Raw genomic sequence first — 16,060 nt, 5'->3', positions numbered from 1 at the left:
CGGATCGTTGTTCAGCGACGTCCGTGCTAGCGGTTAACCTACAGATTTTAGATCAGAGCTATCGATTCCGACGTACCGTTGGTGGAAGATGTACGGTAGAAACCTGTTTATACGAATCCGTCGGGAAACAAGAAGCCTATATAATTGCAGTTAAAATACAACGGGAGCTGGCTGACTCTGCTCAGTGCCCGTGAGTGAGTTTCTTTCAAGTGGATTTCATCGCAAGAGGAGTTTGTTTAACCAGACGCTAATTATAATTTCGCTCGCACAAATGGTATTCGTATAAACGGAGTTTTCTATTGTACAGTGAGATTATAAAATCGGTCAAGCGTTATTAAAGTATTTTGAGAATCGAAATAATAATGTGAGATACAGTATGTATATAAAGAGAGAAGGAATTCGGAACCTCGCTCAGAACTGTACGAAGTGAATTCAGAATTCTTTCTTTCTTTCTTTCTTTCTTTGCAACAAACTTTAGAGTATACTAAAAAGTCGTATATATAGTATACATAATTTGGAAAGAAGAGTTTAGAAATACGCGACCTGCTACTTTTCACACGATATAGATACATTTGTGTACATTACGTATTCTAAAGGAATCTGATATATCGATTCACAAATAACTTTTACAATTTAGAATTTAAGACGTTTTTATAAGATACGTGCTGCTCTCAATTCTTTTGTATTAATCGCACATTAATATTTTAATTTATGACCTCACCACGTACGTACGGTCTTCCATCAAGTATAAGTACACATTGTATGTCTGAATAAATCGTCATATTTTTCTGATCATATTTCTATTACGCCTTGCAATGAGTACTTTTTGGAAATTGATCGGTTTGAGATCTTTTAAACTTCATAATCCACACTACTGTCCTTTTCTTTTTATTTTTCTATGATTGTATTTGGTCTCGGTGCTACAATTGAGATATGCCAGAACGCTTTGACACAATGTATGCTTTCTTATTCTACAGCTATACGAGCTAGTAATGACAAGAGTTTGCGAGAGATGTGTAGAATGGCGAATATAATACATGTAAGAAAAGTATCGTTTGCATCGGTGTTGCGGTTCCTCGATGGACTGATCAGGACAGATGCGAAACGAAGCAAGGTGGGACCAGCAGTCACAATGATCGATTCTCTATGATGCACATCTGTTCTACTCGATCCACGCGCATTCGTTCTACAAACACGTTCTTTTGCTGACAAATTATTTCGTCGCGGTCTGCGTCGTCGTTTACGAACATTTATATGACGGATCGTCTTCGAGCTCGTGATTGTCTCGCGGAAAAAAAAATCGTACAAACAAGTCTTCGTGCCAGACAATTTCTAAATAAATCCGATAGCCAAGACCGATGTGCACACGCGAAATGCAATTGGGACTGTGCCTTAGCTCTGGTACAACATGCTGAAGCGAGATTCGTACACAGTTTCCCTTTTGCCGGTTCACAGAGAATTTTTGAACGGTGAACGCTTTATTTGGGAAATATACAGTGACATTAGCGGGATGGAAGCGAAGCTGTTTAGTGGAGAGCTGTTTCGACAAGAGATAAAAGTTCGTACGTATTTGTCCCTTTTTACGATATATTCAACGAATTAAACGGCAATTAAACGATATTTTGTTATCAACTTCTTTAAAGAGATAGACCGGATTGTTATTGAGGCAGATAATTTCTTTTATCGCGCGTTGCGTATCGCGTAGTTTGCTGTTACAGCATTTTAACGACGTCAATGCCATTTTTTAAAAACCAGACGTTGCAACGATACGAACTTCTATCTCAAGCAATTACACGTGGTAAACTCGAGGACAAATTCGAGGATGCATGCGGTGTGCGCAGTGTGTTTTCCCATTGGTTTGATGAACAGACACGAATGGCGAATAGTAGAAAGCGACGGTGAATGACAAAAGCAAATTGAACGTGGGACGATACCTCTCGTAATTGAAGAGTGTCGGCTGTGGACAGACGAGGATCGTGATAGACGAAGGTCTGAAGAGGCGCCGCGGAATTACATCGACTATCACCACCTGGCGGTACGCTCTCCTCTAGTTGGAAGGTCGCGTACGGATAAATGTCCTCCGAGTACTCTGCAACCATTTTTCAATATCTCTTTGTGATTCTTAAATTCCTCAAATTATCGTCTATCTTAAAGTAGTCAACTCTGCCATTGTTGCAATCATCCGTCCCATAGGTATGCTATGCGATCTTTGAATGCATGATTTTTCAAATGTAATCAAACATGTGAAAATGCCAGTTTATGTACCATGAGAAGAGCATAGAAGAGTAAGCGTCTTCTCTTTTTTTATTTACGAGAAAGCTCCGTATAATATATAAGTAAATCATGAATTACTGTGAATCAATACTTTGCTCATTATATAAGAATATTCTAAAATACTTTATGATAATAACAATTCTATATTAGAAAGAAGGCAATAGCTGCGAATAATATTAACGAGACATTCGGATTATAATTCGCTAACAAATTAAAAAAAAAAAAAAAAGAAAAGAGAAGAATTACTTTTTCCGTAAATCTTAATCTTGGTAGCGATACACACTACGCACAGTGAATTATGCGTTTCCTACGTTGGAAAATATGTTTCCAGACAGCGATACTATACGTTTAAAGGATTATTCCAGATATTTTTGTGCAAGAACTGAGACGAGCTGTCAAGGCTGTCTGACCGTGCGTTACAAGAAATTACTGAAAAACTATCTTTATTGCCAGTAAAATTCACACTTTGTATTCAACGACGAAAGAGTTAATCAGCTAATTAAACGAGCGGCACTAAACAAGCGTTTGCCCCCTCCAATTACCTGGAATTTTTTCCAAGGTAGCCATCTCGTGTATCGGCGAGCGAAGCGGTTTGCGCACGGTCGCGTAATATTGTTCACGCTGTTCCATGTTCTGCTTATTGTCTAAGGCAGCCGCAGTCTGGGCGTCGTGCAGGCTCGCAATCTCTCCTATAAATGGACCTACGGTCATTGTCATCAAAGCGTTACACGCACGCAGAGGTTCGTCGTCTCTGCGGATAAGTCGCGACTAATTCTTTTTACTAACGTTTCCGGAAACAATAAAACACAGCACCAGCGGCAGCAATGATCGCCAGCGAGCTCAGTATCAGAGGGACTATCAGTTTTAGATCCGAGTAGACGGACGTGTGTTGAGGAATGTAGTGATCGATCTCCACGGATGGCACGGTGCTGCTGGTGTGAGGTTGCAGAGTCGTTATCCTGTACTCGGCGACCGAGAAACCAGCGTTGTTGTGCGCCCGTATTCGAATGTCGTACGTGCTCCCAGGTTGCAGCTCACTGAGCGTGTACGTCTTTTGTACCTGGACGACAAACGTCACCGCTATTTATTAGCATACCAGGAATCGATGCTATTGCAATACCTACTCTGTCTTCTTAAACATTTTATCTGTTCTAGATAAGGAAAGGTGAATCTATACTTATTGAGATATGTATAATTTTATGTGCTAGACTAGGTTAGCCGCGTAGTAGTAATACATGTATGTGAATATCAGTGTGTGGAAGTATGTGTGTGTGCGGCGTCCCGAAAACAAATGAATGTAAACTGTTCAGTCGGTTAACAGTCGGGTATGGAAGATAGTGCCGAGACGCGTGCAACTGTGTATCGACGAATATCATTGAAATCGCTTATCAAATAAATATATAACTACTCTAATATGAATTCTAAGTGTAAATTTAGTGTTCCTATACCATTATTTCGGCTATTAAGATCCAAAATTCTCGACAGTACCTTACAAGACAATTATTACGTGCTAATTCTTTCATTCGTGTTATATAGGTACACGTCGAAAACTACAGATAAGAGTCATAATGACCTGTGAGAAATGACGCTTTGAAATATATACGTATGAACTTAACAAGACGCATATACACAACTTCTTGTTCTATATTTTACGCACGTTTCTGATATAGAGTTTCGTTATATCGTCGTCTTGATCAACGATGAAAGAGTTAAATCGGATTATTGAGAAAAAAAAGAATCGATTGCATATGGCTTTAATACCTCGATGCTATTCGACACCAAGGTCCAGATGTCATCTCCGTTCTTCCTATACTCGAGCTCGAAATACGTGATAGGACACCCTCCGTCGTTCCACATGCTCAGATGAAGAGTGATCCACGATACGTTCACAGTGATGAATTTATCACCGTTGCTAGGCGAGCTTTCCGGTTTCGATCCGTTCGTCGTGGCCTTTACAATCTCGCTTGGCGAGCCCATACCGATCCGATTGTACGCTGTCAGATACATTTGATAATCGTTGCCGCACCATAGCCGTGACAGCACAAAACTGTTGATCTTGTGGGAGACTTTCACCTCCTCCCATTCGCCGGATTCTCGTTTATAGTGAAGGATGTAACCCCTGATTGAGGCGCCGCCATCATCCCTGTTCTTCCACTGGACGTTGATCGAATTACTGGTCGCGCTGGTGGCGTGAAGCAACGGGGCTGCTGGAGGAACTGTGAAAGCATCGTAACCAAATTATTCTATGTGTTCCTGAATTTCCCTCGTTAGTTCGTGTCGCGATCTTAACCGAGCTCGGGAGCAATTTTCATATTCAACGTGTGTATGATTTTTTTTTCTTTCTTTCATCGATGAAATACTTTGAGATTCGACAAATTCCAAGAAGAATGGTCTCGAATCGATCAGTCTACCTTGCACGGTTAAGCGATGCGTGATCTGATCGGATCCGTGACGATTCTTCACGTAGCAAGTGTAATTTCCGCTATCCTCCCGATGAAGGTCCATGATCTGCAACGAGCCTTCCGTCAGCAAGGACACCCTGTTGGACGATTTCACTATCTGGCCCCATTGTTTCCATGTCACAGATGGTTCAGGGTTGCCGACGCTTTGACATGGTAACGTCACGTTCTGTTTCCATGGAACGACCAATACTGCACCGAACGAGAATACCGCCGCTCGAACTGCAACACAACGAAATAATAAAAACTCAACTGGGATAACTTGGGAGACTAGAAATCCCACGGTACGACGTTATCACCAATTTCAACCCTATAATACTTATCAAGGATATATTAACATTATACCGGGGAATTGTACTAAATACGTTAATCATGAAAATAAATAGATAAATATAAAATTTGGAGTACGATCACTTCGCGCGAAGTCACATCTGCTACCGAACATAGTCTCGGTATTTCTATATCGTAAAATTATCGGAACCAGTTACAAAATCGTTCGGAAATAACTAAAATAAAATATCGTAGGTTTAAGTTTAACAAAACTGACCTTCGTTAGAAAGTGAAACCGTAATCGGCTGAGTTTGCGGTCCTTCACCCACCGAGGTCACCGCCGCGATACTAAACTCGTACTGGTTTTTCTTGTGCAAATTCTCCACCTGATAGCTGGTTTGATACGGAGGCAATGCCCGCTTGTACCATTTTCCCTCCGGGCCAACCCAGCGGATATGAACGTTGTACGACGTGATGTTCCCGTTGCTTCTGAGCGGCGGCTGCCAGGATACGATAATCGATGTCGCCGACCTGACGACCGCCTTCACGCCCGCTGGTACCTCCGGTAGATCTTCCTCGGTGACGCAATGCAAAGGTGAGGACGCGATACCATCACCGGCCCTGGTCGAGGCTAACACTTGTACAGAATAATTCGTGTACTTCTCGAGGCTGTGAATCACGACGGTCAAGGCAGTGGTGATCTTGGTTTCCGTCTTAGGCGACTCGGTCAGGGCGTTCATGTTCTCCCATATGACTTTGTAGCCTTTCAGAATACCGTTCAGACTGGAGTCGGGTGGCGCGTCCCACGAGACCTGCAGTGATTGCGAGGACAGCGGCGTACACCGAATGTCTTGCGGCGGACTGCTAGGCACTGAGGACATTTCAACGATGTCGCCAGTCAATTACGCTAACATACTAGATTTGACATTAGAAATGCTAATGCTGTCAAAATGCTGTATTTCGGATTGCCTGTATTTATAGAAAGCACGTAGATGTATTATACGCGTTGATCGTTTAAAGCTTTATTAAAAGGTTGCGAGGGAAACGTATATTTGGCGTTACTTTAATTGTATACTTTCTATTTTAAGAATAATTAAATTCAATCCACTATCCGCAGTTTAAGATCGCTTGCCGAGCTTCCACAATCTCGTTACGCGCTTCAACTATTTTCAAACATTTGCGTTTATAATAAATCGGCGAAAGTAGCGGAGCGCGTTCTATTTTCCGTTAGTCTGCGAGCGACCAAAAACCAATATTTAACTTTCAACTTTTTTCAAACCGGAACAGAAACGACAAGCTCCACTCGGTTTCCGAAACTATTTTTAAATTCGTCCGAAAATTTTAACATCGAACAGCTTTGACGCGCAGAGTTGTTGGTTTTTCCCGAGAATATTCCTACGAAAGATGTCCATAAAAGACGCGAGTCGGCTACCAAAAGTTGTTGCCGTTGGCAAAGCCACTTCGGAGTTTAACCGGGGCCGCTTTCGCAACGCCCAGGATTAAAGAACTTATTTGCAAGCAGATCAGTTTCAGGCAAGCCGGATGCTGAATTTATTATTTATTCGAAACTCCACTGGATATATATATATATACAGCGGTTGGTATTCATAGTAGAATTTATGATAGGCTCGCTAGCTACCGGTATTATTTCGTTCATGAATTTTTGATCGTCGCCAAATCGTATTCGGTAAATCTCTTTCTTGTGAACTTCCTGTGTCTCTTTGGGGTTCGGTTTTGCAAAATTTGCAGGAAATCCGTTGGAAAATGCGAAATTCCGGGAGAAAAATGAACAAGGAAATTCATTCGTCTAAGGTATTTCTTACCGTCCTCGAGGGTTGTCGCAACCACATCCGGCGTCATGGGACCTTGGCCGAGCACGTTGTACGCTTGCACCACCACGCTATATCGTGCAAATTTCTTCAAGTTTGTTAGCTGATATTGTCTGCCTGGCATCGATGTTCTTGCGAGTCCTAAGGCTACGCTCGCTGTAGAAATTCGCCTCTCTACGGTCCGAAATGTGTACTGGTCCGCTCCCAACCTGTACATTTCCAAACGTTAATTTTAGAAATATCCTGTACGCGATTAATTTATACGTATTAAATGTTATAACGACTGTTACGTTTCAGTACATTACGCGTATTCTACGGATCTTTGCACATTTGAATTTTCCATAAATGGATAAAGATTCGCAGTCTGGTAATCAGATTAGTACAAATAAAACATCATATCGATGCACGAGATAGCAGGACTTTTCTTTTTTTTTTTCAGTGCAATTTACTGTAAATAGAGCCTCAACGCAGTATTTACGGCACGTGATAATTCTGATTTAATACGAGGTTCGATGTCCTGTATTGTTCTTTGAATATCAGATACACATAAAACACACTCGATCAATCTCATTTTAAAAAGAGAACGAAGCTATCCAGAGCCAGGTCACGAGAGTAAGAACGAGTATCGTCTTTGAACATGTTACGCTAACTGATATTCGTGCAAATTATATTAAATATTGGGTTGTGTACATACGTATTAATTCATTCCATTTCTGTCCGTTCGTGTAATTCTTAAATATATCTGCCGTTATTCAACGATTTATTCCCTTTACGGTTTTACTACACCGCGTAACATAAATATGTATCGTAAAAAAAAAAAAAAAAAAGAGAGAGAAATATAAAAGAAATATACGCAAAGAAGGAGAATGCGAGAGAGAAAATTTGTATTTTGTGAAATTTCAATATATCGATAACTTTATTTATACAAATTTATGGCGAAGGGTGACCGCTTTAACTGTTGAAACAACAAGTCGATGAACACTTGCATGGTGTCGGTAAACGACCGCCTGTGTTTGGTTGGCAGGTAGTATAACGCGTTTCGAAAATATTTCAACGTCAATGGTCCGTGGGCGAAATAAACGAGAAAACCGCGGCTGCTGGCTGCGGTTATTTATCACGAGGCACCCTGGCAAAGTATAGAATGTCAACGTTATCCGAGAAACACGCGCTTGAGCGCAATACGGTATGCCGGGGGGATCGCGTCCTAACGGAACGTATTCGAGAGGTATCGTAAGGTGAATGCGTGGTCGTTAAAGGTTGCTACGTTCTCCCTAACGGATCGTTACCTATGTTCCTTGTAGCCAACGTGGTAACCGAGTATCTCTCCGTTCCATAAATCATGATCAGGTGGGTCCCAGGTGACGTTAAACTCGGTCGAGCTGACAGGATCCACCTTGAGATTTCTTGGCGGGCCACCTGGTTTCTCCCCTTCGGTCGTCGTTTCCAAAATCTGAAAAAAAGGGAAGACCACGCAGCTTCGTGCAGTAGTCTCTCTCGACGTGAAATTTCATTTTTACGTTTCGTTCTCGCGACGCGTCGGTTTCTCTACGACTTTATCCACCTTCGTTCGCGATAAGGAATCCACGTTGCAGAATTTTAATCACGCTAGCAACGGTTACGAGGACACGGAATGAAATTCACTGAGCGAGAAAATTGCAGTTCGACGTGTTACTCAGAGGCTACAGAGTAGGGATCGATCGTGAGTGTAAATCGACTTCTGAATGATAGTTTCTCTCGAGTTACAGAAGGATACGCGGGTCGTACGGAAAGTTGGTAGCGTAAAGCGCAATCGATGTTGCATATTAAACTTCGATATACTCACGTCACTCGCCTGACTACGACCCAATTCGTTCTCCGCGTATATTCGAAACTGATAGGAGACCGCCGGACGCAGACCGTTCACGTGAGCGTGAACCTGGGTGCCTGGCACTGTCATGTGAAACGTGTGATCGTGCCACACTTCTGGAAAATAAATTGCGTGGGCTAGAAAGGAGAAGATCGAAGCACCTGTTGATCGGCTGTTGCAATTCTATTTCATTGTTTCTTGTGTCTCTAACGCCGTCGTGTGGTAAGAGGTTCTCCCATCTTCTAACTGTATTTCTCAAGAATCGCGTATTGAAACCAATTTAATTACCAGTATCGGTTTTGTACTCGATGATGTACTGGGTGATGGGGCTGTTGCCGTCTTGACTGGTGGTCCAACTGATGTTGATGTAACGACTTCCCTTTTCGATCACGTGAAGATTCCTCGGGAAATCGGGCGGCTCTTCGCATTTGCAAAACAAAATTGTTCCCGTTAAAGCTACGTTTCGACGTAATTGGTGGCGATACCTATAATATATGGTTTGTTACGTGACGCAAACCGTTCGACCGAAACGTTATTTCATTTTTCGATCCGGCCACACGTGGTTGTCTCGTCTATCGCTGTATGGGTCGGCGCTTGTGCGAAAATACATTAAATTAAATGCGACGAGTCGCGAAACTCGCTTGTATGCATTACGATAATTACGCGAAGCGTGACAACGCTATATGCAAATATCAAGAAACCCGGAAACATTATTGAAATTGTTTCGTCGTGTATCGAGTCGACGTATTACGCTGATAACGTCATTACCGCGCATCATCGTGCACGTGAAAAACGGCCTTTAAATCTACGTTTGCCTCGGAAATTTTCTCCTTTTGTTTCCTTTGCGCTCTCGGTCTTCCTCTGATTTACTCCGAGTTATTACGCGGACATTGCGGACGTCGTTAATAATTCTCCTTTGAACGAGAGATCATGACGATTGTTTCCCCACTCGCGCTCTCATCTTCCAGTGAAATATGATTTCCGACAAGCGTACCTACCTTGTATGTACAGATGAATTGTCATTTCGTCGCGACCATAAGCGTTCGAGGCTATGCAGAAGTATCTCGCGCTGTCTTCTCGACTCGTGCTTATAAACTCGAGCGTGCTGATGCTGCCGTCGGTGGTGTTCTCCTCCTTCAGCGTATACCGATAGTCGGACAGTTTCTGTTCCAGGTGTGCGCCCATTTTCTTCCAGATTATTTTCAGTGGATGATCGCCCTTAGCTTCGCAACGCAACGACGCGCTCGAGCCCAGCCTTGCTGTTTGGTTACGGTGTTTCTCCACGAAGTGGGCAGGTACTGCGCGTGTTATTATCGAGAACAGTAATTTCGTTTCTTTGTTTCTTTCGTGTGAAGATTCTTTGTTCCGATACTACGACACGGAGAAACGACAGAGACGAAGATCTATTTGTTATAAAGATCTACCGTGTATCCAATGACGTACACGTATGTGTCATGGATTTTTCCGCAGAAATTTTATTCGAACGAAGAATCTTCCATCATGGTATTATATGTAAAATGAACAAGCGTATATCAAGTATGTATATCCCACTCGTACTGAACTAAAACGGAAGATACTTGAGATTTTTTAGGAATTTCTCTCTTTCTCTCTCTGTTTCTCAATAACTGGTCTGACAAGATCCTGACCATGGTAAATCAACGAAACGCTGCTTTACTCTGTTTTTAATTCTCCAGATATACACTTCTATCAACGAAGAAAGAAAGGAAAAAAAAGATCATTACTCCAGAGAAACGAAAGATTCTGACGATTTCCCCTTATTAAAATAATGGCAGCTTACCATTCACCGTTAGATGTACGACTTTGCTGAGGCCAGCGCCGATCCCGTTCACCGCCTCGCACAAATAAAAACCCTCGTGGTCTTCTTGCACTCGACCAAACACCAGAGAGCCGTTCGAGTGTATCCTCAGGTTCTGAGGGTGCTCGTGCGTGACGATGTCGCGATAATTGCCAGGTTTTTTGCCGCTAGCCCGCCGCCACGAAACCGCTGGCGGCGGAAATCCATCCGCGTGGCAATGGAGAACCAGTCGCGACATCCCTTCCGAGGCGCGGACATCTTGGGGTTCCATCACCCAACGGGGTGGCACTGTTTCGCGGCATAACACACCGGTCGTTAGTTAGCCGTCCTTGGTATGCGGATTTCGCGCACCGTCGACGACCGTAGCATCTGAAATTTCATCGTTCCACCCCTTCCCTCGCCATTTTACTTGCAGATCTCGTCGACTTTTAATGGATCCCCGCTGGCTGACAACCGCGTTTTCTCTTTTCCCTCGCTTTTTGCAGCAATTATCGCGGTCCGGCTTGTTAGTTCGTTGCGTTCCGCGGGACGACGGAACGCTTGGTTATCACGAACGGAAACCGCGCGTCTTGAATTCGTCCGTCACTCGCAAACGAGGGACACGAGAAAAAGAGAAATTTTTTTCGTAGATGAATCTCGTTCGCTCGTTCGTTCGTTCGATTTGTTCCCTCCGTTTTTGTCTTGTTTAAGTAAGGGAGAAAGGGAGTGAGGAATATTTCAGATGCCACTGCGTTCGTATCTAAGCTTATTGCGCCGAGGCGAGAGCGAAATTCTCGAATTGGCCTACTACAATTTCCTACTTCAGCGCAAAGTGAAACAAAAGACGTAGTTTGAAGGGTGCGCGCGCGGTCCACCGAGGGAAGGAAAATACACTCGTTGTAGCTCCTGGTATTTTTTTGGATCGTGCAAAATCCCGCGTGACACATTCTTCGTTGTGACGTACGTCTCTTCCCTCTGTCGACCGCTATAGTAATACAGGCAAACACAGGAGCATATAGAGAGGAATTCAGAAAGGTATACACACGATTTTATCAAAAAAAAAAAAAAAAAAAGGAAAAGAAAAAGAGTGACAAACGAGGTGAGAAAGTGCGCGTTGGATAAAACGAACAAGTGCGATAGTCGACAATTTTTCTGGTGACTGGTGACAGAACAGATCTATAAACGTAGGTGAACATTGTTAAACATCGTTAAGGGGCCACAATAAGATAGAGAACAATGCATAAGTCAGTGCTGTGCGGACATTTTGACTCAGGAACAATGCGGTGATTGTGCATTTGCGTACATAAACGTGAGGGGTCGAGACCTTTTGTGTTTTCATCAAATATTGATGCTAGCCAATTATTTTCGATGACCGAGTCTCACCGTAGACACAGTGATACCGTGGTGAATAATTACTCGCTCTGTACAACGTACTGTTCTATGTCTGCATCGTTTCGTTCCCTTAAGAACGTACGAATATACGAACGTTCCTGCATCCATAATTGTAGCCGATCTTTCGAAACGCGTTATAGCTGCTCGAATCAATTATTCGCCACGTAACACATTGAATCGGTGAAATTGATACATACGTGGATATCGATCAAGTGACCTCGGGCTAACGATTCGGAAGTAGTTTCCGAGGAAACAATAAGGCTGGATCGTATATTAGGAATTGGTGCCAAGTGTTCCACGAGTGAACTATATAACCAAGGAGCAAACGGGAAGTGAAAGAAACGGAATCAAAAAATAAAAAAAAAAGGAAAAAAGAGAAAGTAAAGAAGATAGGAAAAGGTAAAAATAGAGCAGAACGTGTTGGTGCATATATGCGTGTGCTGATCAAGTGAACGAGTCGAGAGACGGCGTTCTAAACTTATATTTCGAGGCGGCTGCTGATACTTGTACAAATTCAAGATGAAGTGGTGCTACGCCGAAGCCGAGTTTCGCAAAAGTGGCTAGTGCCCTTTCATGCAGAATCCCTTTCCTTCGGAGAATACCGCGATCGCTATTTCCGTATCGTTGAACTCCAAGTTTCGATACACGTTACGGTCCATTACGTTACATATTTCTTTGCTACTCGAATTCATCTCACGAATTGTCCTTTTTTGCTTATCAGTTCATTGTTCGATGTTCTTGAGAATTTACTTTACGAAGAGACACGATATTTTGTTGATATTTTGAAAAGAAAAATCACGCAAGTCTACATACCTACACCCATCGAATGTTATGTATCCAATTTATCAAAAGGAACCAAATTGAAATTAACTGAATTCGTTTGGCAAATTTAATTTCAGAAAATGATAGAAATGATATAAAATATTTCAAATAATAATATTTGGAGAGTGAAGCGTCTGTGTATACAGCTTCCAGTTCTTTAATCGTACTTGCACAAACACCAATTTCCACGAACAAACGCATTCTAAACATAACATTACGGATATACATATATCGACAACAAGTGTATGTAGACTTTCATGATCTTTTATATCTTTTCACTTCTTCTTCATCTTCTTCGTTGAAATACTTGAAATTTAAGAAATATACGTAGATTTTTGCCATTGATCGTACACTATATCCGGATCGCGGTATCTCGTCGAGCTCGAAGATCGGGAGAGGTGCGATTTCAGAGATGGTGCGCCTGTGAGATAGACAACTAGATAAAGTACGATGTGACCGTAGGTGATAACGCTATCATATTGTGCGGTGCTCAAGTGCGTTGGTGCATCGCGTTGCTGGCTGGGCGATTGCTGCTGCTGCGGCGGCTGCTGCTGCTGCTGCTGCGTTTCATTTTACGATTGTCCCCGGATATCCGATCTACAGTTTTTTTGATCCCGCTTAACGTGACTATTATCGAAACGTGTCATTTCGAGACAAAAGTTCAATCACAAGCGTGTCGTCTCTATCTTCCCCACCCACCACCCACCCCACCCAGTATGCAGCAACTGTGCGTCCTCGTTCGTTATCGTATCTGCACATCCTATGAAATAATGGAGTGACAATGTACCATGTATTAATAGAAAAAGTATCAGTATTTTTTATTCTAAACGACGTAGATCCAAACATCGGTTCCCTTTCAAGCTAACGATGGGTTTATCATCGTTAGAGAAAAATAACCAGCAGTTAAATATTCTAGCGAACGAAGTAATCCGCAACCCTAGCTGATTCGTTCCCACACTGCCTCGAATTCACGCGGTTGCGATGGCTGCGGCGGCTGCTGCGGCTGCATTTACACGTGATTACACAATACCAATGGTAACAGTAATAATATAAAACATATATATGTACAGGCTGGCTCTCGGGAACGTTTAATTGCCTTCTGTGTCCGGTAAAAGATACGGGACAATGCTTGGCATACGGACACACGATTTTTTCGCGAGAGTGAGCGAGACGTGAGATTAATTTTACAGAGATGAAAATCACTGCGCCTACCTCTGTAACGCGAAAGACATAACCTTGGAAGGTAACATCGATAAAATTTGATAATTCATGACGTACAGACGGTTCGATATTAAACGATTTAACTACATCGCATGTATCACCGACGATGCTGTGTTAATAATATATCTTCATGAATATTCGATATAAGCGCGAAATACTTGAGCACTTAAGTGTCTATATTCCAGACAGCACGGTGACATCTTTTAGTGACGTTTTAACGGTGTCTCGTAAAGTTCCATAATCGTTTTGAATACCAGAACATCTCGCAGAAGTTAGATTTGCTGCTCTATGGAAAATTTTTCGAATTGTCGTAAAGACGAAACTTTTTTCTCTTGTTAACTTGTTAATTGTCTTATTGTGGAAAGAAATATCCAGGTTAGATCATAAAACATTCAGAATTTAACGTTGTCGTATTAAAAACGTTGCGTGCTGTTTGGAACCTTGCATATACATTGATTCAACACGTTCCTCCCCGTATAATCACTTATTAATTATTCGTTCAATTATTTCACGATCAGATCTGAAACAAACAACAGTTCAAATCACTCAAAAAAAAAAAAAAAAAAAAAAAGAGAGAGAGAGAGAAAAGAAAAAGAGAAAAAGAACAATTTTTACTCTGTCATTTCACATAACGCAGAATCTCGGAGAAGGCCATCGAACGTTCCATCATCGAAGAAACCAGCCGGTGCACAGTAAAGATATCGACAAGATATAGAGAATAATAATAAGTGGTGCGCTGCCAGGTGCAAGAAAAAACGAACAGAAAGGTGAGTGAACGGTATTGAAGAATAGAGACAGTGTGCTATATATAGGGACGAGCTTTGGTTCGTCCGCTGGCTCGGCTATCTCTCGGTCTACTTTACCACGAACGATCAACTCGGCCGTCCAGAGGACCTCGGCCACCGAATTGCGCGCCAGGCAAGTATAGTTGCCGGAGTGCGCGGCGTTCACGCGCTCGATAACTATGGTACTGGAATGGGCATCAATGTTGGTTACGCGTAGCCCAGCGGGTGTCTGCGTGTGTCTGGGACCGGTTATCCCGGTGTTCCCGAAGCCAGCTGGACTGGGCCCGGCGATTGGCTCGCCGTCCTTGGACCAGGCGATCGTGAACGGAGGATCGCCCTTCTCGACCATGCAAGTTACCTGAGCACGCACGCCCTCCGAGAGGTCCTTGTTAAAGCTAAAGGGAGCTATCGTAGGTGGAACTGCACAAAGAAAAGAGAGAAAAAAGAGATTCAAGTGACGTGAGAGTATGGTAACAGAGTTGTACGGTATATCGATGATGTGTAGAGATAGTATACGCGTGCTTCCAACCTATATACGATCGGTCATTTCTCTCGGTTTTGCGTCCAGAGTTCCAGGGATGTTTGCTTTCCGTTGACACGCCTCCTCCGTTGAATGATCGATGCGCATGTAGTTGCTTCGAAAATGTTTAGCATACGTGGTTCGAACTGTTCAACGCTCGAGATATATCACGATTGATGATGGAGATCGTGGCGTAACTACAGGGTGGGGTCGCGATCTCGCTTTGGCAAGTTGGAATTGTTTTTTCGATGGATTTTTCGCGAGTCGTTTGCATCATCAAAGTTGTTCCGGGAATCGATCATGGTCGAAAGTTTGGAAAGCTCGATCGGATCTTTCTGTTTCGGGAACGTCAGCCGTTCCGTGTTAGTCGCGTCTCAATGCTCGGATAATCCTTCGACGTACGTTCTGTAACTAGATCTATCTCTACGTTCCAACAAAATCTCATCTCTAATAACGTGAAATCAGAGTACAATACGCTGATGAGATCCATGTCTCGCTATCGAAGTTCGTCCGTTCGTAATCTGGTATAGAATGTTGGTGCGCAAACATCAGACGTTCATATTATAGATAGAGGGGCAGGATTTCACGTGCTTCGTTCTGCGCATCAGCTTCTCCAGCAATACAATTTAATGTCCTTTGAAGGATTATAGTATATCTATGCGTCTCTTTCACGTCCATTAGTCTACCGAAGCCAACGAATCTATCGTTAGGACTTGCTGTTCCCATTACGCTACCCGTAATGGATGCCGGTCCAACGTAATACGATAACATCAACGCTGCTTATCAACTCAGCTGTGCGTCATTACGGCGTACGCCATTATACGTATAGGATCGTATTAACATTGAC

The 16,060-nt window shown here is 42.8% G+C and overlaps 1 protein-coding gene across 12 annotated transcripts in view; it reads right to left on the bottom strand.

Moving 5' to 3' along the window:
* The window catches only part of LOC126918939 (cell adhesion molecule Dscam2-like), a 173,332-nt gene that overhangs the window by 3,110 nt on the left and 154,162 nt on the right, over nt 1-16,060 (bottom strand). For 9 of the 12 annotated variants that reach the window (XM_050727514.1, XM_050727515.1, XM_050727512.1 and 6 more), the window contains 13 exons: nt 14,772-15,113; nt 10,477-10,782; nt 9,677-9,976; nt 8,967-9,098; nt 8,655-8,815; nt 8,119-8,282; nt 6,827-7,041; nt 5,281-5,874; nt 4,686-4,955; nt 4,036-4,490; nt 3,061-3,334; nt 2,817-2,975; nt 1,935-2,089 (listed from right to left, as the gene is read on the bottom strand). In XM_050727514.1, coding sequence (XP_050583471.1) covers nt 1,935-2,089; nt 2,817-2,975; nt 3,061-3,334; nt 4,036-4,490; nt 4,686-4,955; nt 5,281-5,874; nt 6,827-7,041; nt 8,119-8,282; nt 8,655-8,815; nt 8,967-9,098; nt 9,677-9,976; nt 10,477-10,782; nt 14,772-15,113 — 3,527 coding nt within the window. The remainder of the gene's footprint in view (nt 1-1,934; nt 2,090-2,816; nt 2,976-3,060; nt 3,335-4,035; nt 4,491-4,685; nt 4,956-5,280; nt 5,875-6,826; nt 7,042-8,118; nt 8,283-8,654; nt 8,816-8,966; nt 9,099-9,676; nt 9,977-10,476; nt 10,783-14,771; nt 15,114-16,060) is intronic. The other 3 variants (XM_050727519.1, XM_050727520.1, XM_050727521.1) reach the window with 3 other exon arrangements.

This window comes from Bombus affinis, chromosome 7, assembly GCF_024516045.1.
Source record: "Bombus affinis isolate iyBomAffi1 chromosome 7, iyBomAffi1.2, whole genome shotgun sequence".
In the NCBI taxonomy this organism is placed as follows: domain Eukaryota; kingdom Metazoa; phylum Arthropoda; class Insecta; order Hymenoptera; family Apidae; genus Bombus; species Bombus affinis.
This window is presented reverse-complemented; position numbering and strand designations above follow the sequence as displayed.